The sequence below is a fragment of the Leuciscus leuciscus genome (assembly GCF_965113295.1).
Source record: "Leuciscus leuciscus genome assembly, chromosome: 25".
NCBI lineage: Eukaryota > Metazoa > Chordata > Actinopteri > Cypriniformes > Leuciscidae > Leuciscus > Leuciscus leuciscus.
In genome coordinates, this window is record NC_138724.1 from 29079160 (window position 1) to 29107025 (window position 27866).

Consider the following 27866-nt stretch of genomic DNA (forward strand, 5'->3'; position numbering starts at 1 on the left):
GAGCAAATCACCTTTTGAAAATAACTTGTCGCTTCAAATAACGATTGTACCATTACATCATTACACCAGTAGGTGGCGTCAAGTGACTGTTAAAAAATGTATTTGTCATTGAATCATTCACTCAAGAGATTCGTTAAAAACGCTGATTCATCCAGTAATGAAACAAGTGAAGTCTTTATGAGTGAGTCATTGAATCATTCACTCAACCCACCTTTTTATATAATTCATTCAGATTAATTAAACATTTTAAATAGACTGCAGCAATTAACATTTAGTCAGAAATTACATGTTATTTTGTTTAGTTGTCTGTTCAGAATAGTGTGAGTAAAGCTTGTTTCCGCCACAGAATAAAACATTTTAAAAGATAATTGTGACTTTTTAATCTCACAATTGCTGCTTTATAACTCGCAATTCAGACTTTATATCTCGCAATTCAGACTTTATATCTCGCAATTCTGACTTTATATCTCGCAATTCTGACTTTATAACTCAGACTTTATATCTCGCAATTCTGACTTTATAACTCAATTCTGACTTTATATCTCACAATTGCTACTTTATATCTTGCAATTCTGACTTTATATCTTGCAATTCTGACTTTATAACTCAGACTTTATATCTCGCAATTCTGACTTTATAACTCAGACTTTATATCTCGCAATTCTGACTTTATATCTCGCAATTGCGACTATATCAAGCAATTCTGACTTAATAACTCGCAATTTTGACTTTACACTCACCTAAAGGATTATTAGGAACACCTGTTCAATTTCTCATTAATGCAATTATCTAATCAACCGATCACATGGCAGTTGCTTCAATGCATTTAGGGGTGTGGTCCTGGTCAAGACAATCTCCTGAACTCCAAACTGAATGTCAGAATGGGAAAGAAAGGTGATTTAAGAAATTTTGAGCGTGGCATGGTTGTTAGTGCCAGACGGGCCGGTCTGAGTATTTCACAATCTGCTCAGTTACTGGGATTTACAAAGAATGGTGTGAAAAGGGAAAAACATCCAGTATGCGGCAGTCCTGTGGGCGAAAATGCCTTGTTGATGCTAGAAGTCAGAGGAGAATGGGCCGACTGATTCAAGCTGATAGAAGAGCAACTTTGACTGAAATAACCACTCGTTACAACCGAGGTATGCAGCAAACCATTTGTGAAGCCACAACACGCACAACCTTGAGGCGGATGGGCTACAACAAGAGAAGACCCCACCGGGTACCAATCATCTCCACTACAAATAGGAAAAAGAGGCTACAATTTGCACGAGCTCACCAAAATTGGACAGTTGAAGACTGGAAAAATGTTGCCTGGTCTGATGAGTCTCGATTTCTGTTGAGACATTCAGCTGGTAGAGTCAGAATTGGGCGTAAACAGAATGAGAACATGGATCTATCATGCCTTGTTACCACTGTGCAGGCTGGTGGTGGTGGTGTAATGGTGTGGGAGATGTTTTCTTGGCACACTTTAGGCCCCTTAGTGCCAATTGGGCATCGTTTAAATGCCACGGCCTACCTGAGCATTGTTTCTGACCATGTCCATCCCTTTATGACCACCATGTACCCATCCTCTGATGGCTACTTCCAGCAGGATAATGCACCATGTCACAAAGCTCGAATCATTTCAAATTGGTTTCTTGAACATGACAATGAGTTCACTGTACTAAAATGGCCCCCACAGTCACCAGATCTCAACCCAATAGAGCATCTTTGGGATGTGGTGGAACGGGAGCTTCGTGCCCTGGATGTGCATCCCACAAATCTCCATCAACTGCAAGATGCTATCCTATCAATATGGGCCAACATTTCTAAAGAATGCTTTCAGCACCTTGTTGAATCAATGCCACGTAGAATTAAGGCAGTTCTGAAGGCGAAAGGGGGTCAAACACAGTATTAGTATGGTGTTCCTAATAATCCTTTAGGTGAGTGTTTATCACGCAATTCTGACTTTATCAGAATCGTGATCTTTATTTGAAACAAAAAAATTGCATTTTTTCGATGTAACCCGAACGGTGCCGCTGTCTGAGCCTCCTGTCCTGCGTTTGGTGATGCAGAAACTCACCGAGACCCTTCTGAGGAGCCGGAGACCTGAACTCCATCAGCAACTGCAGGAACGGCTTCTCAGGACTGACCTCGTAATATCGGATGTTTCCGTCACCCTGTGGACGCCAGACCATCTCCACAGTCAGATTACACATGCAGTTCTTGCACCTCAGTGTACTGTAGTACATTATTAAACAGTATGCAATATACTCAGTGTATAGGGTTGGGAATCAGAATCGAATACTTGAGGTCAGGAACCGGATACATGTTATAAAATAAAAATGTTGATTCCTCTCATTGATTCCTTTGTGTGTATTTTAATGTGATTTTAAATGTGATTTCAAGCGCGAGACGACTAGTGCACTGTTTTCTGTTCTGCGCACATAAACGCACATTATTAACAGTAATAAAATTAAAATCCTTTTTAATTGGGACATTACTTGTCCCTGTCTCGTTAAACACTTTCAGGCACCGTTAGGCACTTTATGTCCACTTTTCAAAAATGTTCTTAATTTTTATGCACAATAAAACCCTCAGATGGGTTTCAGACGATTGTGGGCGGAGTTTGTGTAAATAGCTTCTGCACTAAAAGATTAGTTTAAAAACAATATTTGCACTTGGCTCGCTCACCTTCCCGGCCAGATAGATCATGTGTGTGTCGGGATCATAGAACGGGAAGAGGACACCCGACAGCCCATCGATCTCTTCCTCCATGATGGGTGCAGACAGGTCCTCCTACATATTTAAACAAATGTCCAGATTAATCTGTTGACTTATTCTAATCAGCCTAGAGACATAGAGGACGATGACTGGAAGGCTGTCAACCAGTTAGACCCTACCTGATCCCATAATGCAATCTGTCTGGTGTTCCACCTGGAGACGCCCGTGGTGAGGACACGCTTCAGATTACCCAGAAACACCACACGGTTCACTCTCGTGTTCTTACAGTCTGCTTCCTGTTTGGATGTACAAATTATATATATCTAAGCAAACAGGTTCGGTTAAAATATAATGTAGAGTTCAAATTTAAGATTTAAAATAAATATAATTTTATTAATTTATTAGTTAAATTTTTTAATTTGGCTAGTTTTGTATTTTATAAAAAAAAATTGTGCTCTTTAAAATGCACAAAAATAAAATCAAAATGTTTGTGTTTTTATTTGTTCCATTTCTTTTATTGTAATTTCTTTTTACATGAATAATATCTCGAAAAACCTGAAGCAGTGTTTGATTAATTGGGAAATATTCTAATATTCTAATAAAAAGTCATAATAGTAATATATAATTATACTATAATATAACATTCATATTTATATTTCAATATTAAATAAGCCAATTCAATTCTAAAATAAAATTATAAAAAATTATAAAATTATAAAACATTTTGTAAAATATAAATATATATAAATATATAGAAAAATAGAATTTTTCTTTATTTAAATGAAAATATAGATACTGTATATTTTTTTATATTTATTATAAAAACAATAATATGTAGGCCTATGATAATTCAGCGACACCAAATCAGAACAATGCAAAAATAACATTTATTTTCAACAAAATATATTTAATTAAACCATTTTTTTTCATTTAAATATAATGTACAGTTAAAATATATAATCTAAAAATAAAATATAAATATATTTTTTTAAATTAAAATTGTATATATATATATATATATATATATATATATATATATATATATATATGACATCTGCACTCACCTGAAGAACTTTCCCTGAACGTGGATCAATAATCCGCAGTTTTTTATCCTTACAGCTGGTGGCCAGTAAACTTCCATCAGTGTTGAAGGACATACAGAGGACAACATCTGGATGGCTGTCAATCATCTTCACAGCCACGCCCTCTTCCAGATTCCAAATCAGAATCTGTTACGTCAACAACAAAAATATCACTATTGTTGAGTCGTTCAGTTCTCTGTGGGTTAGTTCCAGTTGTCTTGGTCAGTGTTGGGGAAAGTTACTTTGAAAAGTAATGCATTACAATATTGCGTTACTCCCTTAAAAAGTAACTAATTGCGTTACTTAGTTACTTTTCAAGAAAAGTAATGCATTACGTTAATTTTGCGTTACTTTTTTTCATGTGAGCTGGGCTTGTTTTTGTTTTTTGGGGGTAAATGTAAAGGCCCTTTAACACCAAAATTGAAATAATAAGCCTCAGGCTGAAGGAAGTGCATATTCACGGCTGTACAGTAGAGGGCGCAACTCAAACAACACTTTCAACGTTCAACACTTACTTCACAAATAAAAACTACAAATATAAAGTCATTTTTAGTAGTCAATATAAAGTCATTAAAGTGAGATTAACTGCATAAAAATATTTGTTTTATTTAATATATTTAATTATTGGAGGTTTGAATTGTCTGATTTAGCATAAAACTGATTATATTCATTTTGAGGAATATTGAATCTTTTTTGTTGCCAGTGAGATGAGTAAAGGCACGCACACATTTAGTCTAGAACTACAATAAACATCATGTTCACACACAACGCCTCTGCACTGCAACATTGGGACGAGAGCTGTCAGTCAATAAATGGGGGGGAAAAAAAGTAACTTGCGTTACTTATTTGAAAAAGTAACTCAATGCAATTACTTACTTAAGTAATGCATTACTTTACTAGTTACTTGAAAAAGTAATCTGATTACGTAACTCAAGTACTTGTAATGCGTTTCCCGCAACACTGGTCTCGGTCACCTTGCAGTCGTATCCGGCGCTGAGCAGGATCCCGCTACAGGAGGGGTGCCACTCAATAAGCCCCGCCCTCCGGCTGTGGCCAATCAGGATCATCAGAGCTTCGGTCATGTTCCTCCTCAGACCGCCCTCAGGAATCTGCCAGATCCTCACCTGAGGTTCAAAAGCCAAAGTAAGATTTACTTCAGTGTTATTAGATATTATTAGATGCCAGATGAGAAGTTTATCTATGTATCCTCTATTTATAACTGTATCATATATCTCTTTTAATTCCTTTTATAACTGTTTGCATGATTAAGCAAGTTATTTCTCACCGTACAGTCCTCAGAGCTGGACGCGATGATGTTGTCCATGAACGGACTCCACTTGATGTCCATCACGCTGCCCTGGTGGCCACACACCTTTGGGTGATGAGGGTCTATTCGCCCTGGCTGAGAGAAAATGAGCTCATATTTAGACTGGGGCAAGTTGTCACACCAAAAAGGTATGAGAATTTTGAGTCAAACATTTTCTCTAGCTGTGGTTTTGTATGTTGGTGACAGTTAAGGCCTAGTTGGCTTAAATTAAGTGAACAAAACAATACTGACCTACATTAAGACAAGAGTCACTCAATAACAGTCGGGGCAAGTTGTCACATACGTTTTAATTGCTGTAAATTTAGCCATTATTATTATTCATTACTTTCTTTTGATCAAAACAATGGTGTGATTTATTTTTGCATGCTATGTTTTTCTTTTTTTCTATATTTCAAGGAGTATTTTTTTGCTTTTGTTTTATGGATTACTTTGGTCAAAAACTCATTAATTGGCAATAACATATTTTAAAAACACATATGCTGCACAAGATGGCTTGATATTTCATATTTACAAATAAATTATATATATATATATATATATTATATCTTAAAATTATACACTAGTAAAAGTGTAACAACTTGCCTCAATTTTATTTACATATGTAAATACTTGTAAAACTAAATAAAAATGTTCTTGGCTGCAGTTCTTATTTCTACCACAATGTGGCGCTACAAACAAACTATCCATTGTGGTTCTACAGAAATCTGAGCGGCCACACTACCCAAAATAAAAGCATTTAATTCACTACACCGTCTTTAGTTCCATAAAACACATTTCTGATATGACTTTTGTTTCAGTAGAGTTTGTGTATGCTTGAGGACTGAACTAACTAGTATCAGAACTCTAACAGAGGACTGATTGTGTGTCTGTACCAGTCACATGTGTCTCCATCTCTCACTCCCTGCCTGACATAGATATCAATACATCCTCCAAACGCTGAACACACGTGTCTGAACACACACGCTTATTGATTACTACTGTCTCTCCAGTGGCATTTGCACATGATCTCTGGTTAAACAACATTACTGTGATAGTACTAAGATCAAAACCTTGGCACAGTAATGCTTTAATTGGCTGGATGGTTAAACTAGTTAGTTTTAGTATGCAAAGTACGATTATGCTTCATTTGGCTGATCAGACCAGTTAGTTTTAGTATGCACAGTATGATTATGCTTCAGTTGGTTGGTCAAACTAGTTACTTTTAGTATGCAAAGTACGATTATAATTCACTTGGTTGGTAAATCTAGTTAGTTTTAGTATGCACAGTATGATTATGCTTCAGTTGATTGGTCAAACTAGTTACTTTTAGTATGCAAAGTACGATTATGCTTCGTTTGGCTGATCAGAGTAGTTAGTTTTAGCATGCACAGTACGATTATGCTCTAGTTGATTGGTTAGAGACTAGTTAATTTTAGTATACACAGTATGATTATGCTTCACTTGGTTAGTTAAACTAGTTTTAGTATGCACTTTAGTTTAGTATGCACAGTAAGATTATGCTTCACTTGGTTAGTTAAACTAGTTTTAGTATGCACTTTAGTTTAGTATGCACAGCAAGATTATGCTTCACTTGGTTGGTTAAACTAGTTAGTTTTAATATGCAAAGTAAGATTATGCTTCACTTGGTTAGTTAAACTAGTTTTAGTATGCACTTTAGTTTAGTATGCACAGTAAGATTATGCTTCACTTGGTTAGTTAAACTAGTTTTAGTATGCACTTTAGTTTAGTATGCAAAGTAAGATTATGCTTCACTTGGTTAGTTAAACTAGTTTTAGTATGCACTTTAGTTTAGTATGCACAGTAAGATTATGCTTCAGTTGGTTGGTTAAACTAGTTAGTTTTAATATGCAAAGTAAGATTATGCTTCACTTGGTTAGTTAAACTAGTTTTAGTATGCACTTTAGTTTAGTATGCACAGTAAGATTATGCTTCAGTTGGTTGGTTAAACTAGTTAGTTTTAATATGCAAAGTAAGATTATGCTTCACTTGGTTAGTTAAACTAGTTTTAGTATGCACTTTAGTTTAGTATGCACAGTAAGATTATGCTTCACTTGGTTAGTTAAACTAGTTTTAGTATGCACTTTAGTTTAGTATGCACAGTAAGATTATGCTTCAGTTGGTTGGTTAAACTAGTTAGTTTTAATATGCACAGTACGATTATGCTTCAGTTGATTGGTTAAACTAGTTAGTTTTAATATGCACAGTACGATTATGCTTCAGTTGGTTGGTTAAACTAGTTAGTTTTAATATGCACAGTACGATTATGCTTCTCTTGGTTGGTTAAACTAGTTAGTTTTAATATGCACAGTACGATTATGCTTCAGTTGGTTGGTTAAACTAGTTAGTTTTAGTATGCACAGTACGATTATGCTTCAGTTGGTTGGTTAAACTAGTTAGTTTTAATATGCACAGTACGATTATGCTTCTCTTGGTTGGTTAAACTAGTTAGTTTTAATATGCACAGTACGATTATGCTTCAGTTGGTTGGTTAAACTAGTTAGTTTTAATATGCACAGTACGATTATGCTTCTCTTGGTTGGTTAAACTAGTTAGTTTTAATATGCACAGTACGATTATGCTTCAGTTGGTTGGTTAAACTAGTTAGTTTTAGTATGCACAGTACGATTATGCTTCATTTGGTTGGTTAAACTAGTTAGTTTTAATATGCACAGTACGATTATGCTTCTCTTGGTTGGTTAAACTAGTTAGTTTTAATATGCACAGTACGATTATGCTTCAGTTGGTTGGTTAAACTAGTTAGTTTTAATATGCACAGTACGATTATGCTTCAGTTGATTGGTTAGAGACTAGTTAGTTTTAGTATGCACAGTACGATTATGCTTCAGTTGGTTGGTTAAACTAGTTAGTTTTAATATGCACAGTACGATTATGCTTCTCTTGGTTGGTTAAACTAGTTAGTTTTAATATGCACAGTACGATTATGCTTCAGTTGGTTGGTTAAACTAGTTAGTTTTAATATGCACAGTACGATTATGCTTCAGTTGATTGGTTAGAGACTAGTTAGTTTTAGTATGCACAGTATGATTATGCTTCAGTTGGTTGGTTAAACTAGTTAGTTTTAGTATGCACAGTATGATTATGCTTCAGTTGATTGGTTAGAGACTAGTTAGTTTTAGTATGCAAAGTACGATTATGCTTCTCTTGGTTAGTTAAACTAGATTTAGTATGCACTTTAGTTTAGTATGCACAGTAAGATTATGCTTCACTTGGTTGGTTAAACTAGTTAGTTTTAGTATGCACAGCTTCAGGTGATCGATCAGTTAACTCTACCTTATGAAGTGGGATAACGATGAACGCTCCTCCTCCCGCGCTCTCTGTGACCACGGCGAGGAATTTGGGGTTAACGGCACAGAAGTGGTTGTCATGGACGCTGTGAGTGATGGGAATTCCCTCGTAACACTGCTCCCTGCTTCCCACTTTTCCAAAAACATGCCGGAACTTTGAATTTCTGTACGTGGATTGCCACGACATCTATAGAAGACGAACACAGCGAGAAACTTATCGCACTAGACACACAGACTAAACCAGCAGCGTTGATAATATACATCACACACAAACACACATATGTGTGTGTAAATATATAAACATATGCAGTCAAACCAAAATTTATTCAGACACCTTCAACATTTCTCACATTATCACAGTTTATTTGCTATAGTTAAGAAAATGGTACTAAAATATGAGCAGAACTCAGCTGATATTTGACTGGTTTTGTCCGTCCTTCTGTTAGACTGTCTCACACATGAATTATGTTGAATATCTGTCAGCTGTTAAATTTAACTACACAATTAGATAATACCAGTTTAGCTCAACCAGTGACCAAGCAATGCTTCATTTTGTTCAGTCTGTGTGTGAAAAGAGCATTAGCAATTAAAGACAAAACACTTCAGCAAAACATGATCAGCTCAAAGTGTCTGAATCATTTATGGTCTCAAATTTTTATGAATTTTTGGGTATAATATGTGACAGTTTATTTTGCAATCCTCACTTACATAAATTAACTAACTATAGTGTCCTGCACACACTAGTAAAAAAAAATATAAAATTTTGTATCTGGTGTCTGAATAATTTTTTGATTTGACTGTGTGTGTGTGTGTGTGTGTGTGTGTGTGTGTGTGTGTGTGTGTGTGTGTGTGTGTGTGTGTGTGTGTGTGTGTGTATATACATTTATTATCACATATGATATAGTATAATAATGATCTGCACCGATTCTGATCACACACATACATTTAATATTCAAACTATCTATTTATAGTGACACACTTTTCACATTGATTAATCCGAGAGAATTATTATTCCACCATGAGCCCCTGATGAGCGTTCAGCTGAACAGTTCTGGCATGTTTCTGTTCTCCGTGACTCTGTGTGAGGTTTATAACACGCGTCCCACATGTTCAGACGTCACCAATCACACAGAGAGCGAGAACATGACCTATTTTCTCTCTCTCTCTCTCTCTCTCTCTCTCTCTCTCTCTCTCTCTCTCTCTCTCTCTCTCTGATCTAGCGGTGACGTTGTGTTCGCGCGGACGGCAGAGATTTGGAGGATTTGCTGGAGAAAGATGTGCAACACATAATCTTCTTCAGGCGTTTGCACCCTGTACAGTGGATGAAAATAAACGCTTTTATTCTCTTTTATTGTCAGAAATCAGAACTTTAACTACTTTACATGTTTGTTAAAATGCAAAACGTATGTGAAGTGACTGATCCTGATCCTCTCATCCTGTGGTTTGTGTTTTAGTGAGTTGCGTTTCATTGTTTGCTATTGTTTCAGCTCAATTCCTGCTTTGCCCTCGTGTGTTTCCTTCTTTTGCTCTCAAACACACACACACACACACACACACACACACACACACACACACACACACACACACACACACACACACACACACACACACACACACACACACACAGACTCGAACCGAATCTTCAGGGATTCAGACACAATGGGGATCCATCCGCAGCCTCTGCTCGAGACCGGAAGAGGATTATATTAATATCTTCATATGAACACGAGCTGAATGCACAGTTAACCATCGCCACTGAACTCAAGTGTATGATTGTGATTGAAACTAGAGCCCTAGAAGTGAAGAAAGTTACGGTTGTGTGTTTCCTGTGAGATTCACACACATTCCCTGTTTGTTTTTATTGGATAATCAGTTTTTTAAAGATACACTGGAAAAAAGGAAAGGTGAAAAAAAAATTTTAATCAGTAATTTTGTCTCATTTACTAGTAAAATTTTGTATGAAGATGCATTTGACCTTACAAAATATTAAGAATTTTTTTTTTTTTTTATACCACATTGATAAATTACTTTTACTTGTTTTAAGCAATAATATAACACTAATGAGCGAGTTCTGTGCATAAAACGGGAGAAAAGGTTTGGCACACAGTAAAGATGATTGCTGGTTTAACTTAAGAAAGTAAGTTACCCGGTTGCCTTACATTTTTGAGTTCATTGATATTAGAAATTTGAGTTAATAAAATGAAGGAGATTGGTTTAATCAACAGAAACTCAAACTATTATGTTATACATTACCACATTAACTGGTAAGTTATACTGAACCACATTAATTATCTAAGTTGATTTGAGAAAAGGAAAAAAGTGTAAAAAGATTTTGCATTGCAGACAACAAAATAAAGTCAAATATTTTAAGGTTTTTTCGATATTTCTCTTAGATATTATATAGAATTTGCCAAAATAGATAAGAATTTAGATGGTGATATTGTGCAGTATATATATATATATATATATATATATATATATATATAGCGAGTTATTTGTATAAAACAATATACAATATCTAAAATATTATTCCACTTATGCTAGTATCTATATATAAATGTGTGTATATCTACTAACATGTGTGTGTGTGTGTGTGTGTGTGTGTGTGTGTGTGTGTGTGTGTGTGTGTGTGTGTGTGTGTGTATACAGTATATTCCCAGTATATTCAGTAAAATCGTTTTTTAATTAATTTCCATGAGACCCTGTAGTTCCTGATTATATCCGGCATCTTCATCCAAACTCTGGTGTCAGTCGTCTTACCTTCACTCTGGTCATGAAGATCTGCTCTTCTGGTCCCAGAATGCTCTTCTGCTGCTGATCTAATGAAGATGAAGACAGAGAGAGTAAATGACACACGACACACATCTGCTGCTGTGATTGAAACACACACACACAACACACACACACACACACACACACACACACACACACACACACATCACGCTGGAAACACGACTCCTCCCTCCTGCATCTCTCTCTCTCTCTCTCTCTCTCTCTCTCTCTCTCTCTCTCTCTCTCTCTCTCTCTCTCTCTCTCTCTCCGTCTCTCTCACTCACACACACACACACACACACACACACACACACACACACACACACACACACACACACACACACACACACACACACACACACACACACACACACACACACACACACTCTCTCTCTCTCTCTATCTCTCTCACACACACACACTCTCTCTCTCTCTCTCTCTCTCTCTGTGTCTCTGTCTGTCTGTCTCTCTCTCTCTCTCTGTTCTCTCTCTCTCTCTCTCTCTCTCCGTCTCTCTCACTCACACACACACACACACACACACACACACACACACACACACACACACACACACACACACACACACACACACACACACACACACACACACACACACACACACACACTCTCTCTCTCTATCTCTCTCACACACACACTCTCTCTCTCTCTCTCTCTCTCTCTCTCTCTGTGTCTCTGTCTGTCTGTCTCTCTCTCTCTCTCTCTCTCTCTCTCTCTCTCTCTCTCTGGTGATTATATAACACACGCCGTGTCTGACTGTCAGCTCTGGTGAATCTGCTTGTTCAGTTCACAGGTGAATCTCGCAAAAACTTCATTCTAAAGTCCAAATGTTGATGTTTTTTCATGGCAGTACAATGTAAAATGCAGAGTTAAATATGTGTAGAACCGAATGATCATGAAAGTCCTGCATGTAAAGGCCACATGTTGAGCATTATGATAAAATTATAATAGAATTCATGTCAGTGAAGGTCCAGTCCAGTTAAACTGAACTCAATCAGATCATACTTCATTTGGGAGAGACTCACATCATATACTGAGTGTACTGTTCATCATTCAGCTTCATAATAATAGTAAGTTTTAATTTTCATACTCAGACAATATAATGTTCTCATGTATGTACTTTTGGACTGAATGAAGGCTTTGGATTATTAAAGCATCCACTAAATTAGTAAATGTCAATCTAAACGTGTTGTGCCGCCCTCATGTGGCTGTGAGATGAAGCACACCTTCCCATCAGCCACTGCAGGTCAAGTACACTCGGGCTGCGTCCAAAATCACACACTATGTTCTATATAGTATGAATGTATTACATCTGCCATGTTGTCAGTATCATGTGACCTACGTGTACTTCCGTACTCTTTTATGATACTGTGAATTCACAATTCATACTTCTTTCATCACATACTGTTTGTCGCCCACTATATAGTAGAGAAGTATGCGATACTGAAAACTGCATACTAGTTGTACAACTTTTACTACATCGGTCTATGGTAAAAATAGTAGTATGATAGGATTAATCATCTGTTATTTTATATAATTGAGATAATATTATAGTTTTCACTAATATTTTGATTTAAATATTACATTTAGTTTAAGTTTTAGTTATTGTCTTGTGTGTTTTGTTTATTTTTATATGGATTTTCTATATGGTTTTTAGGAATATTTATTTATTTTTCAGGTTTAGAACTTAAAAATGAAACTTGCAAGTGAAATATTCTTCTTCTTTTTTTTTTTTTTGGTTAACATTTATTTCATTTCAAGCTACTTTTTTATTGTTTTATGTTTAATTTTAGTTTCAGTTAGCTATAATAGCCTTGGGCACTAAAATGGAGTGAAATGTATTTTGAATAAAAATAAAATAAAAATGTATAAAAATAAAATAAAAGTGTATAAAAAAAATTGAAACAAAATAAAAAAGATAAAAAATGAATGTTTTGGAGTTTTTGGAAAAAAAATTTACGAGACCGGGGCTAGTTGTCACAAAATGCAATTACATAAATCTTCAGCTGTGTTACTAATGCTTGAAAATCTTTTCTGATGGAAATTCTTAAAATCTAAACTCTAAACTTTAAAAGTCTAATTAAAAAATCCTCTAATTTAAGATATATTTAGATGTATATATTTTTTCTCTTCTTTTTTTTTCAGCCCAGTACACTTCCTCACACAATATATATATATATATATATATACATTACACACTCACCTAAAGGATTATTAGGAACACATACTAATACTGTGTTTGACCCCCTTTCGCCTTCAGAACTGCCTTAATTCTATGTGGCATGTACCCCTTTTCCACCAAGGCAGAGCTGGTGCTGGTTCGGAGCCAGAGCCTAGTTTCAAATCGGTTCTTTGTTTTTCCACCGCCAAAGCAACAGCTCCGAACCAGTAAAACTGGTTCTTAAGTAGCACCGAATCATCCCAGGGTCTAGAACGGAGCCAAGAAAGAACCGCTTGCGTCAGAGGCTGGGGGGCGGGGTTACCGTGGCCAACAAGACTGAAGAGAAACTTGTGACCGCCATTTTTAAATAGCAGCTAGTCGAGCTAATAGCAGCTCGATTATAATATCCGTCTTTGTAAGTTACGGCGAGCTGCACGAACGCGTTGGATTCGCTGTGTTTGGATGCCGATTTATTTTCGCAAACCCATGAGCAATGAGCATCCACAGTAACACAACGTCTATTATTGTTGATGCCTTGTTCGAGATGCATCGGAGCAGCGTGGACCGATCAGAGCTGCGGGAGTGTTTGGAGATCATACGACTCCTTGTGCTTTTTGATCGCTTTCACAGTGCTTTGATTTCATGTGCTGATCGTTCTGCGAGAAGCCGATGCATCTCGAACAAGTCTGGTGTGTTTGTGTTTGGCGCTGCCGCATAGCGTTGCTGGGCAACATGATACGTATGCAGTGACGTAAGATATAGCTCTGTTGTGGCTCTCTGGCCGGTGGAAACGCAAACCGGTTCTTAGTAAGCTCGTCAGTCGAACCAACTCCGAACTGGCAATAGCTCTAGCTCTGAACCAGCACCCGGTTCTTGTTGGTGGAAAAGGGGTAATTGATTCAACAAGGTGCTGAAAGCATTCTTTAGAAATGTTGGCCCATATTGATAGGATAGCATCTTGCAGTTGATGGAGATTTGTGGGATGCACATCCAGGGCACGAAGCTCCCGTTCCACCACATCCCAAAGATGCTCTATTGGGTTGAGATCTGGTGACTGTGGGGGCCATTTTAGTACAGTGAACTCATTGTCATGTTCAAGAAACCAATTTGAAATGATTCGAGCTTTGTGACATGGTGCATTATCCTGCTGGAAGTAGCCATCAGAGGATGGGTACATGGTGGTCATAAAAGGATGGACATGGTCAGAAACAATGCTCAGGTAGGCCGTGGCATTTAAACGATGCCCAATTGGCACTAAGGGGCCTAAAGTGTGCCAAGAAAACATCCCCCACACCATTACACCACCAGCACCAGCCTGCACAGTGGTAACAAGGCATGATGGATCAATGTTCTCATTCTGTTTATGCCAAATTCTGACTCTACCATCTGAATGTGTCAACAGAAATCGAGACTCATCAGACCAGGCAACATTTTTCCAGTCTTCAACTGTCCAATTTTGGTGAGCTCGTGCAAATTGTAGCCTCTTTTTCCTATTTGTAGTGGAGATGAGTGGTACCCGGTGGGGTCTTCTGCTGTTGTAGCCCATCCGACTCAAGGTTGTGCGTGTTGTGGCTTCACAAATGCTTTGCTGCATACCTCGGTTGTAACGAGTGGTTATTTCAGTCAAAGTTGCTCTTCTATCAGCTTGAATCAGTCGGCCCATTCTCCTCTGACTTCTAGCATCAACAAGGCATTTTCGCCCACAGGACTGCCGCATACTGGATGTTTTTCCCTTTTCACACCATTCTTTGTAAACCCTAGAAATGGTTGTGCGTGAAAATCCCAGTAACTGAGCAGATTGTGAAATACTCAGACCGGCCCGTCTGGCACCAACAACCATGCCACGCTCAAAATTTCTTAAATCACCTTTCTTTCCCATTCTGACATTCAGTTTGGAGTTCAGGAGATTGTCTTGACCAGGACCACACCCCTAAATGCATTGAAGCAACTGCCATGTGATTGGTTGATTAGATAATTGCATTAATGAGAAATTGAACAGGTGTTCCTAATAATCCTTTAGGTGAGTGTATAATTCCTCACATTAATATAATGTATAGCTGGTGAAATTGGGTTTTAAACCACTCCACTTTGGTGAATTTAATATTTCTCTATGAAACTGAGAGTGAATGCCATCGTCATCATCTGAGCTGTGTCACTTCATTATGAACATTATATTAATGCGAGTGAGGATTTCAGCGCAGTAGACTCAGCTGGTGGGAGCGTTCAGATTTCTATTGGCTTCAGATTCAGAGATGATTTCCCAGAGGACAGAATTACAGCATCTCACGGTTCACCCGTCACACTGTCACAGTGATCTCTGCTTCTGAGAAACAAGAACCTCTGAGAGATGAATATCTATTCAGATCTATTTAAAAACAGATTATTGAAGCGTTTGACCAAAATCCAGTTCAACAAATATTACTAAGATGCATAAATAGTTTACAAATGAAATATAGTGTTATTATTACTTGAAAAGGATATATATATATATATATATATATATATATATGTGTCTGATCAAGGAAAATTGACATCTTAAACTTTTATTAAAATATTATAAAAATGTGTCAAAGATTTCATAAGCATATTGTGTAGTTGTGCTTGGAGTCGATTGATTTATTTGTGATAATAATGCAATGAAACATGACAAATTGTGAAATATTTTTGCCAGGCTGTCATACAAAGAAATTACTCATGCAACCAATGGAATATTAATAAATGATTATGTTGTATATCTTGATTTTCTATGTATTTTTTTATTTAATTTTTTGCATTGTTAAATAAAACCTGTTTGTTCTTCCCTCATATAGAATTTGTAATATTTTCCTCATATTTTGACACACTCATTGATAAGCACACACACACGCACACACACATTCATTGATAAGCACACACACACACACACACACACACACACACACACACACACACACACACACACACACACACACACACACACACACACACACACACACACACACACCTCCAAGGTTAACTGACACAGACCTGATCTGGTCTTCTGCTGCTCGTGTGGCCTAATGAACGAAACCCACGGTAAACTTTCCCCAGCCTCTCCTGTCCGGGGTTTAATAAACACACACACACACACACACACACACACACACACACACACACACACACACACACACACACACACACACACACACACACACACACCTCCAAGGTTAACTGACACAGACCTGATCTGGTCTTCTGCTGCTCGTCTGACTCTGGCCTAATGAACGAAACCCACGGTAAACTTTCCCCAGCCTCTCCTGTCCGGGGTTTAATAAACACACACACACACTCTCACACACACACACACACACACACACACACACACACACACACACGGATGAGCTCATGCTTCACACTGACTTCACTTCTGTCTGATGTGGCTCTCTGATGGTATTTCAGCACATCTGATTCATTTTGAGGTTATTTGACGCAGGTTTAATTGAGGCCGTGTTTTGGCTGTGAACATTATGAGTTGAAACACACCCACAGAGTCTATATATAAAGCTTTACAGCGGCCTGACGTCTGCTGATACAGATTCCAGATCATTTCCATGGGGTTTTGTTTTGCTTTTTGCACCAATTTCTTAATCACTTGTTCTTCAACAAAAATACATGCTCTGCAATTAAAATGAGTTGAAATTACTTAAACATTCAAGCTGATTGTACTTTAAAAAAAAAACGTTTTCCATTTAAAACAGCTAAAAAATCTTTAAAACAAGATAGCAACACTCAGATACTAGTGCACGTTTTTATAGATTATATTTTTTTACACTTTTTAAAACATGTTCATACTGAAAACAATTAATAAAAGCTTATATTAAATATATATTCTCTAAAAAAAGTAAATTTTTCTAGTTTTAGGATTTTTTGATGTTTTAAAGGTACACTATGTAAAAACAAAACTGCAAAACTTGTTAAAATGCAAAAATATATGCTCTGAAAAGTGTAATATCTTATGCATATAGACAAAAAATTTAATTAAATTTGGGTCTGTTCCTCACATTAATTTATCATCTGACTTCCTGAATACTTTTATGGCGCCTTTATGTCCTTTTGGGATCTTGACACCTTCATCTTTCTTGTTCCATGGAAGAAACTCATTTGGTTTGTCATATGAACTTGAGTTTTTCTGTGAACTGGAGGATTATTCCACTATTAAGAGCGTCTCTACAGGGTTAATCATCTCCTGCTCTGTTTTTCTAGCGTATCAAACATCTCCTGGTGTCTGGAGTCTCTTAAACACACGACTCATGAAGGTCAGCGGTCTCTGTTGTGGTTGGTGTTTTATAGCTTTATATCCCCCTCACCAGCTTCCAGGATATTCATCCGTTTACTCTGGTTTCCAGAAGTGTGACGCCCTCTTTTGACAAACTAAACCACACGCTGGTGTTTGAAACTAGAGAAATCACTAGGAAATTTCACACAAATGAATCAGCAAACAGCAAGCAACACTAAATTACACATGAAATTTCAAGAAAAATTCTAAATGCTCTTAAATCAAGATGCATTTACTTTCTTGTTTTCTGAAAAATGTATCAAAATGCTGATTAAATACTAAGAAAAAAAAATTATATAGATTTTGATTTTGATTTTTTCAACTTTTTTTAATTTGTTGTATTTACACTGTAAAATATTATAATATCAATATGTTATGACAACATATGTTTTTACATTGCTTTAACTCATCAAAATAAGTTAAGCAATTTTCAACTTTTTTTTATAAGTGTAATACAAGATTCAACTAATTTTTTTAAGTCAGTTTAATGTAATTTAAGTTGAAATGACTTAAAGTCCCCCTGTGGTGAAAAATCCAGTTTTTATGTGTTTTTAATATGCTTTAAGACAAACCATGTGTAAATTCATAAGTCGACAGCATTGCTGAGTATTTCCTCCTTAAAACTGCAGTGAACCAAAGACAGTCTCAAACACACGCTTTGAAATCGCTGGTGTTTCTGACGTCACAAACTACCTTGTAACCAATCAGATCAACGTGTGATCGTCAACCAGTGGATCTCTGAGCTGAGTGAGTGAGTGGAGGCGGGGCTCATTTGCATATTCATAGAACCCGTGCATACTAAATGAGGCGAGGGTGTCGAGTTACAGTCAAGATATTTTAAAGGCATGATGAATTTTTTCAAAGATGAGTTTTAAGGGATAAAATGATTAACTACAGTTAACTTTTTTTTTAATTTGTTGTATTTACACTGTAAAAAATGATATGATCAATAGGTTCGACAACATGTTTTTACGTTGCTTTAACTTGTCCAAAATAAGCAATTTTCAACAACAAAAATAAGTTAAACAAGATTCAGTTTCATGTACTTTAACTTAAAATGACTTAAATATCCAAGTTGATCATACAAATTTTAATTTAGTTTTGAATACTTTGAATATAATCTTTTATAGTGCGGTGATTACATTACACAACTGATCCTCATTGTACTGTTTTTGTCCAGAGGTTTTAGCATGAAATTGAGTGTATAGATTCAAAGTAAAGCTTCACGCAACACGAGACTAAACTTAAAGCCACAATTCTGATTTCTTGAGGTCTTTAAAGAGTGTAAATCACCATGTTGTGGAAGTGCGTTGAGCTCTGCGGTGTTTCCTGACAGATGTGAAGTCCAGAGAGCTGAACATCTGGAGAGAGAGAGAGAGAGCATGCGGGACGCTACTAGAAAGCTCAGTCTGGTCTAATAAACACAGTTTACCGTGTACCTGCTCCAAACTCTCTCTCTCTCTGTGTGAGTTTGAGGACGATCGACCCGTTTTCAGCTCCTCCTTCTCAGATGTAGTTCTGCTGCGGTTCAGTCAGGTTCAGACCAGAGTGTGTGCTCTCGCTGTGAGGACCTCATGCACACACACACACACACACACACACACTTATGGAGTACATGTACATCTTGCTGATGTGGATCGGCGCTCTGCTGCCAGGTGAGCCAGATGATGCATGATTGCCAGGTGTACACTGCAAAATATGATATTTTTATCTTGTTTTACAGTACAAATATCTAAATATTCTTAAATCAAGAGACTGGAGAACCAAATTTACTTATGCTTAGAACAAATATCTGCAAATGGGGGTCAGAGAAATCAACTTAATTCAAAGGGAAAGCAAGTGTATTTTTCTGACCCCACTAAGAGATACGCATACATTCATTTAATTTTAATTTTGCATTTTGCTTCTCGAGTAAATCCATCTTGTACTACGGTATAGTCAACATTTGAAGTGGATCAAAAAAGTGAATCAAAGTTGTCCTAAGACAAGAACGGGTGTTGTTCAAAATTCATTTGATGAAAGGATTTGATCCACTTCAGATGTCGACTACTGTAGAAAACAAGACAAAAAGCATGTTTTGGGACAAAACAGTCTCGAAAAGTGAGATAAATCAGATTAAATCTCTGAAGTAATGATTTTTGTTTCTCCTGGTAAATAATAACAGACCTAAATGAGTCACTATAGTTGTCATCCAGTGAGAATATGAGGTTATATAGTGAACGTGGAGCAGCTCAGGTAATTTGATGAGAAATTATATTGAGATTTGGCACAGTTTGAGAGAGGAGACGCATGTGAATACGTGTGCAAAAGCTCTCATTGCTGCAAAAATCTAGATTTTTTCATTAACACCCGTGATAAAACAGTCATAATAGTTGCGCACTTTTCTAAATTCTGAGAAATTAAGTATTTGACATGTACACTGTAGATTTTAGTGAGTGTTGCTCGTGGTTTGGGGTTTATCAGGTTGATCTCAGGTTCAGTAAAGTGAATCCTTTCTTGCTTTGGGGACGACAGGTTGATGAAAACAGAGGAATTACTGTGTGACCTTCAACCAGAACATCCAGATAAACTTTTAAGACCAGGATCAAACACACAATCTGGACCCAATTACAAAACTCACAGCTCACTCATCTAATGGACCTACACAAGCGGGCCTGTACTTTGCTAACAGTAGTTTCTGACTCACATAGTGAGTCAGAAAGTGATGAGAAGAATAAAACCATCTTCATTTGCCTGCATTAAAATAATAATAAAAAAGTTTGGGAACTATAAGATCCGTCTCTCCGTTAGCGCTGCGTTTGCACGAAGTCTCCAGCAGAGGGCGCGGGTTTATTACACTGTTTACCTGCGTCTCTAAGCTCTTAAAACACTGTCATTTAAAAACAATATAAGTCTCAAAATGGAAAAATTCCTTCTGAGGCCAGATATTTTTAGGGAATACTTTGGAAAAAGGACCTAATTCCTGGCTAACTCCCATTAATAACAACTGGAGCAAACGCTAAAGTACAAACGCATGTGAAAGAACTTAAGGACCGTATTTTGATGTCACTGTGATGAATAACATATAACATATTAAAATTGAATCAATAACATAATTCAATTCGAATACTTGCGGTGATGTTTCTCGTTGTTTTCGTCGCCATGGTGAAGCTCCTGGAGAGCGCTTTGATTGGCTGATGATGACACAGGAAGTGTCTAGGGCCGGAGTTCTGGCGGGAGTTCTGATACGCGAGTACAAAAACATCCGTACGTCTGACAGATTACAACCTACTTTTAGCTGGATCAAAACTCTCAGATACGGCTTTTCCAATATTTAAATTTGGGATACATACCTAATTATGCTCTCTTTAGTGATTGCACTGAAAAAAAAAAAATGAAAAAAAAAATGTTGTAGACTTTTGTAAAAAATGTGTAAAAAAAGGACAATTTTTTTTTTTACTTGGTATTTTTTACGTTTTTTTAGCACAAATATCTAAATATTCTCAAATCATGATACATTTACTTGAGATGCTAAATGTGTCTAAAAGTTATTAAGTCCTATTTTCTGAAAACACTCAAAAGTAAGTGAGTTTATTCATAAAATAAGAAAAATATCTGCCATTGGGGTCAGAAAAATACACTTTACTCAAAGGGAAAAGAAGACTTTTTTCTTCACTGGGATATTTTTTCATGTTTTAAGCAAAAACTCACTTAATTTTATTCAATTTTTTCAGTAAACATGACTTCAGTCATTTTGCTTCTCCAGTAAATGTATCTTGATTTAAGCATGTTTAGATATTTGTACTGGAAAACCAGACAAAATACTACTTCCTTTTTTTTTTTTGCAGTGTGGATCTCAAAATAGTGTCTTGTTATGGAGAAGTTCTGTTTCTTTATTAAGCGATCAGACATAGGATGATGTTCACCTGTTGGACAGTACAACAGGTGGGGAAGCACTGAATGAGGGATATGAGCCATATCTAGAGACTTGGATGAGTCAGAAGAGCCACTTGTTCAATAACTCAGAAATAAGAGCGCTTTCCCAGAATCCTTTTGTGAAGACTTTACCATCCTGGAATCTTACTCACTTGCCATGTGAGTGTAATGTCTGGTTCGGTTCATTTCTGGCCCAAAGTGTGGGTCATGGATTCATTTCTCATCTGAGCCAGAGCCGGTCTGAAGGCACTGCGGTAAATAAATCCAATTCTGGCGACCCGACTGGATATTTTTGTCTCAATCGATTTATAAATAAAAAATAAATAAATAATATATATACAGTACAGGCCAAAAGTTTGGACACATTACTGTTTTTAATGTTTTTGAAAGAAGTTTCTTCTGCTCATCAAGCCTGCATTTATTTGATCAAAAATACAGAAAAAAAAATATAATATTGTGAAATATTATTACAATTTAAAATAATTGGTTTTCAATCTATTATACTTTACATTATAATTTATTTCTGTGATACAAAGCTGAATTTTCAACACATTACTCATTACTAAATATTCAGATTTATTATGAGTCTTAATAACAGTTCTGCTGACTAATATATTTGATGAATAAAAGGTTAAAAAGAACTGCATTTATTTAAAAAAAATAATAATTTCTAATAATATAAATCTTCTTTACTATCACTTTTTATCAATGTAACACATCCTTGCTGAATAAAAGTATTGATTTATTTCAAAAAAAGAAAAAAATGACTGACCCCAAATTACTGACCAGTCGTGGATATTGTTGTTACAAAAGATTTCTATTTTTAAAACATTTTCTTTATTTTTTTATTTTATTTTTTTTATTCTTCAAAGTATCCTAAAAAAGTATCACAGGTTATGAAAAAATATTAAGCAGCAGAACTGTTTCCAACTTTGATAATGAATCATCATATTAGAATGATTTCTAAAGGATCATGTGATAGACTGGAGTAATGATCCTGAATATTCAGCTTTGCATCACAGAAATAAATGATAATTTAAAGTATAATAAATTGAAAACCAATTATTTTAAATTGTAATAATGTATCACAATATTACATTTTTTTTCTGTATTTTTGATCAAATAAATGCAGGCTTGATGAGCAGAAGAAACTTCTTTCAAAAACATAAAAAATTGTAATGTGTCCAAACTTTTGGCCTGTACTATATATATATATATATATATAGAATGCAATAAGGTTGCTCACTAAGTTTTTAGACAGATTAACATATTATTTGGGTAATAAAGCAGCCCTGAGATGATCTGAGAGCTACTGTTTGGATTAAAACATATGAATCACACATGATAAATGACTCTAATGTCACCAGATCCTCTCAAGAATCCAGAGCATCTGAGCACATAACATTCGTTAGAGTCATTAGTATTGTAAAGGGACTATTTTAGTCACAGGTCTCGGCTGGTTTCGCAATAACAAGGAGCGATTGGCTCATATTTCCCGAGATGGATTATTAAAGAAGTGTTATGGGTTTTTGTTACTGTTAAAAAAACTATTTAAAATGAAATAAGTACTAAAATTACTAATAAAATGAACAGGCAGATGCACAGATAGACCCCAGGTGATGCTCAAATAAGTGCCCTATTTGCAAGACATTTTTTATTTTAGGTTTTAGGTTTGTTTAGTGCATGGCATCAATTCTCATTGATTCACGTCTCTCTGATCTGCATTCACTGGTGACAATCAGGAAACAATAGTTTTTACCCTAAGCTTTGGTGTTGTTTGTCATTGCTGTCAGATTAAACCACGATTAAAATATCTACATAGAGCCAGCCTAACTTAGGCAATAACCCTCCATTAAGCTTAACAAGCAAGAGAATCTGCCGTTGGCATAAAATAGCGTTGTGCCTTGTCGGAAATGCCACCAAAATTAACAAAAATGCCTATGAAGTTATGAATTGTTATTGTAAATTCAAAAGTTTTTCCTTGAAAAAAAAGTCTTCATGCCTTAAAATGTCTTGAATGTAACTCGACACCCTTGCCTCATTAAGTATGCGCGGTTCTATGAATATGCAAATGAGCCCCGCCTCCACTCACTCACTCAGCTCAGAGATCCACTGGTTGACGATCACACGTTGATCTGATTGGTTACAAGGTAGTTTGTGACGTCAGAAACACCAGCGATTTCAAAGCGTGTGTTTGAGACTGTCTTTGGTTCACTGCAGTTTTAAGGAGGAAATACTCAGCAATGCTGTCGACTTATGAATTTACACATGGTTTGTCTTAAAGCATATTAAACACACCACATAAACAACATTAAAAGCTGGATTTCCACCACAGGGGGACTTTGAATCACACGACAAAATTACAATTATTTTCAGTTTTCACTGTAATTTTAGTTCAAGTTTTAAAAGCTAATTTAAAATAATAATAAATGCTAGAATAATTAAATACTAAATTACCACTGAATCCAACTGTTGTGGATGATCCTTACGGTTAGAGGCAATCAGGTGACCAGAACAAGCAGGAATCCGTAGAAAAATAGTAGAAAAATTGAAGTTGAAAAATCCCACGGTGTCGAAACAAACCAAAAATAAATGAAAAAATAAAATAAACCAGTTCAGGAAACACGTTCGTACCAACAGTTGAGCCAAACAGTGGCGGTACTCCGGCCATCTTAGCGTCGTGGCCTCGCCTACGGAACAAACCAAGCTATAGGCAAGTCTAGCATAACATTTACACAACATTTAGTCTTGTATTTTTACACACAATATTCCTACATAAAGTACTGTTCAATATTCTTAGGCATGTTAATACCCCCGAATACCCCCCATTTCCAAACATTCTTTTTGCCATTAATTGTAATAATCCAGTGAGATTTGTGTATGCACAAGGAGTCTGACAACAGCCGGTATGATCTGATCCCACCATCATCGAGTCCGTCTGTGATTACATGAAGAAACAGAAGAATCTGAGACAAACTAAATCCAGAAGAACTGCGGGAACGTCTCCGAGACGCTTGAAGAAAACTGATATTTCCTTCTGACACACTACAACAAAAGATATAAATATCTTATATATATTATGTTGCATTATGTATAACAGTTGCACAGTACTGTATATTGCACCCAACCCTTTTATGTCTTTCCAGCATCCTAAAAATCAATGTAAATGTATGCTATGTGTATGTGCACTCATGATACGAGGGAACATGTCCCATAGTCTCTCTATGGCAGTGGTTCTCAAACTTTTTCGGTAATTCCCCACTTTGGACAAGGGGGAATTTTCAAGCCCCACCTGCCCCCATCACCCCAACATGCTAAAGAAATAAAAATTTCAAATTTATTGAATTAACAAGTAGTATCAGTATAGTTACAAGTTATATCTAAATACAAACTAACTATCTGCATCAAATAACAGCAAGTTCAAAAATAAATAAAATAAAAGTGCAGCTGTGCCATAATTTGCATGAAATTCAAAAATAGAGAAAATAAAAGTGCAGCTGTGTCATAATTTGCATGAAATTCAAAAATAGAGAAAATAAAAGTGCAGCTGTGTCATAATTTGCACGAAATTCAAAAATAGAGAAAATAAAAGTGCAGTTGTGTCAAAATTTGCATGAAATTCAAAAATAGAGAAAATAAAAGTGCAGCTGTGTCAAAATTTGTATCAAGTTCAAAAATAGAAAAGCAATAAAAGTGCCACTTTGCAATCTGTTAAAAAAGAAAAGAAGATAAATCCATTTGGCAAGACAGGTCTATTTATCCCTGCATTAGTGGCTAAAATGAGCCTGTTTTGCATTGCACAATTTATTTATTGCCCACACTAGCCTGCTACCCATCGGCACGAAACATAGATATAGCTACACATTTATTTACACAAAGTTTGTTCCGCTAATATTAATATGCCTTTATAGTCACACAAACACACAAACACACATGCGCGCGCAGTCACTCTCTAGTGCGCGATTCCGGGAGATTGGATCTCATTTGCGGGCGTCAAGGAGACGCTATCAATATGTGGGAGACTCCCGGAACTTCCGGGACAGTTGGGATGTCTGGATAAAGATATAAAGGCATAAAAAGGAAAATTTCCTCCCGTTTGGCGCGCCCCACCTGTCATTCTCTATTCCCCACCAGTGGGGCGCGCCCCACACTTTGAGAACCACTGCTCTATGGTCACTGAGTATCTTCGTGACACCAACCAACAAACATAATGTACTCTCTCGCCGACTGATCTGCTGTCTTTGACATCACAGGGTTTGGGATTATGTGTGACCATGTGATGCCTTCCATCATGATGTCATCCTAGGTCACATGCATTTAATTGCTCAGTTGGCTCTAAACACACCGTGCCAGAACAAAGAACTCATGAGCAAATGTCATTCACATCCATTAGCTGAGAACATTTCTACAAACAAAAAAATACCCTTATGACTGGTTTTGTGGTCCAGGGTCACCCTGGAATCTGAGGATGCAAACAAATGTAAATATTAAGAAAATCGCCTTTAAAGTTGTTCAAATGAAGTCCTTGATGTTGCGGCATCCACTCACAAATATAACTTTGATACATTTACAGTAGGAAATGTACAAAATATCTTCATGGAACATGATCTTTACTTAATATCCTTATGATTTTTGGCATAAATTAAAAATTGATAATTTTGACCCATACAATGTATTGTTGGCTATTGCCACTCATAAACCCGTGCGACTCGAGACTGGTGACGTGATCCAGGGTCACATATTATAGACCAACTAGAACTACAAATAGCTACAATTTGATTGGCTTAGATCAATTGTATTCTCTCTAAAATTATGCTTTAGAGGTTCACAGTTCTTCTCTAAACCCTCAAAGTGTCTTTAACCCAGAACATACAGAGCGACAGTCTCCAAAACACAAAGATTGTGAATATGAGAAATATATTTCCATGATGTGTCGACTTCACAACAGGCTGATGACTTTTCATCCTGGATCTCTTTCTTTATAGGACTTTTCATCCTGCCGAGAAAAAGAGGAAATGTGACTGACCCATTTTCTCTTTTTTTTGTTTTCTGCATAAGGAGAAACGTTTCCCCAGGAAATTAAACTTGAAAGGCGATGTGATATCACTACATTCAAGTGACCTTCCCCGATAAACATTTAAATGAAATCCAGAGGCACTTCACTGTCCAATCCAGATCCCGAGGGAATGGGAATAGACCATCACAGGACAGATAATCCCTCGTTTAGCCATTATCTTTCATTATCTTTCATGTGCTCTTATTGGCTCTTTATCATCTTTGTGCACCATGTGAGATCAATTGTGCCTCTTAAAAAAAATGTTTAAAAGCGTTCCTTAGGCGTATTGTAACATATAGACCCTTTATCAGTGACTTAATCTTAATTTGATTTATGCCAAAAATTACACTACACTGCAAAAAAAAGTGTATCTATATCTAAATATCTAAGCATCTTAAATCAATATGCATTAACTGGAGAAGCAAAATGACATAAAATGCATTAAAATTTAAAACATGAAGAAGAAGAAAAAAGTCTTGCCAATACCAGGAAAATATACTTGATTCATACTTGAAAACAAGTTTATTTTTCTTCACCAGATGGAGGATATTTGCTCTTGTTTTAAGCATAAAGTCTTTAAGTTTTTAACTTAAAGAATCATTTGCGCTCAAGATATGAATTATCTCTCAAGTCGCTTCTAATAATCTATGGAATGGTCTGCAAATGAAGTATTCAACATGAAATGAATCCAATCAAAAAGCTGTGTTTGTGTATTTCAGGGCCACGGACTTGCTTTAATATTGACACAAGACATGCAAAAATCATCAAGGGTTCGAAAGAGGCTCAGTTTGGATATACGGTTCAACAACACGAGGCCGGTGGGCAGAAATGGTAAGACTGTAGAAATGTCTTCTGTCAGCCAGTCCATACAGAGCAAAGAGAAAACCAGTATCTGATTGCAACCTTGAATTTATATTCTCAGTTTGAGTTTCATATAGGCCTGAGAAAACATTCCCATGAAGCATTGCAAACACGCTTATAATGTTTTATAAGTATTTAGAGGGTGTAGGAACACTGACATTCACAGCGCCTCATGGAAGGGGGCGGAGCTAACTAGATCTTTCAACTCTCTGATTGGTGGAATGTTCGGTACAGCATCATGGGTAATGTAGTTTTTCTGCTGTTAAACGATTATTTTAAAAACTAAGTTGAAATAATGCGAATGACATCTTCAACAAAAGCAAATACCTTCGATTAACGACCTCGTAGCTCACAGTAAGGTTGTCTTTTTATA

At 36.3% G+C, this 27866-nt stretch overlaps 2 protein-coding genes across 5 annotated transcripts in view; one reads left to right on the forward strand and one right to left on the reverse strand.

Annotated features, from left to right (window-relative positions):
- Positions 1-1967: 1967 nt before the first annotated feature.
- LOC309490698 (coronin-2B-like) lies at positions 1968-11295 on the reverse strand (the record flags this gene model as incomplete). Its single annotated transcript, XM_082159911.1, has 8 exons — positions 11178-11295; positions 8404-8604; positions 5071-5187; positions 4760-4909; positions 3768-3932; positions 2883-2999; positions 2674-2778; positions 1968-2159 (listed from the first exon to the last, which is right to left on the reverse strand). Exons 1-8 carry the CDS (start codon positions 11280-11282, stop codon positions 1968-1970), a joined length of 1152 nt encoding a protein of 383 aa, XP_082016037.1. The 5' UTR covers positions 11283-11295.
- A 7880-nt stretch (positions 11296-19175) lies between these two features.
- itga11b (integrin, alpha 11b) overlaps positions 19176-27866 on the forward strand; it is a 62299-nt gene continuing 53608 nt past the window's right edge. For all 4 annotated transcript variants that reach the window (XR_014202964.1, XR_014202965.1, XM_082160643.1 and 1 more), the window contains exons 1-2: positions 19176-19316; positions 27352-27463. Coding sequence is in view for 2 of the 4 variants with exons in the window: in XM_082160643.1 (XP_082016769.1) it covers positions 19268-19316; positions 27352-27463 (161 nt within the window). In the remaining 2 variants the exon portion in view is untranslated. The remainder of the gene's footprint in view (positions 19317-27351; positions 27464-27866) is intronic.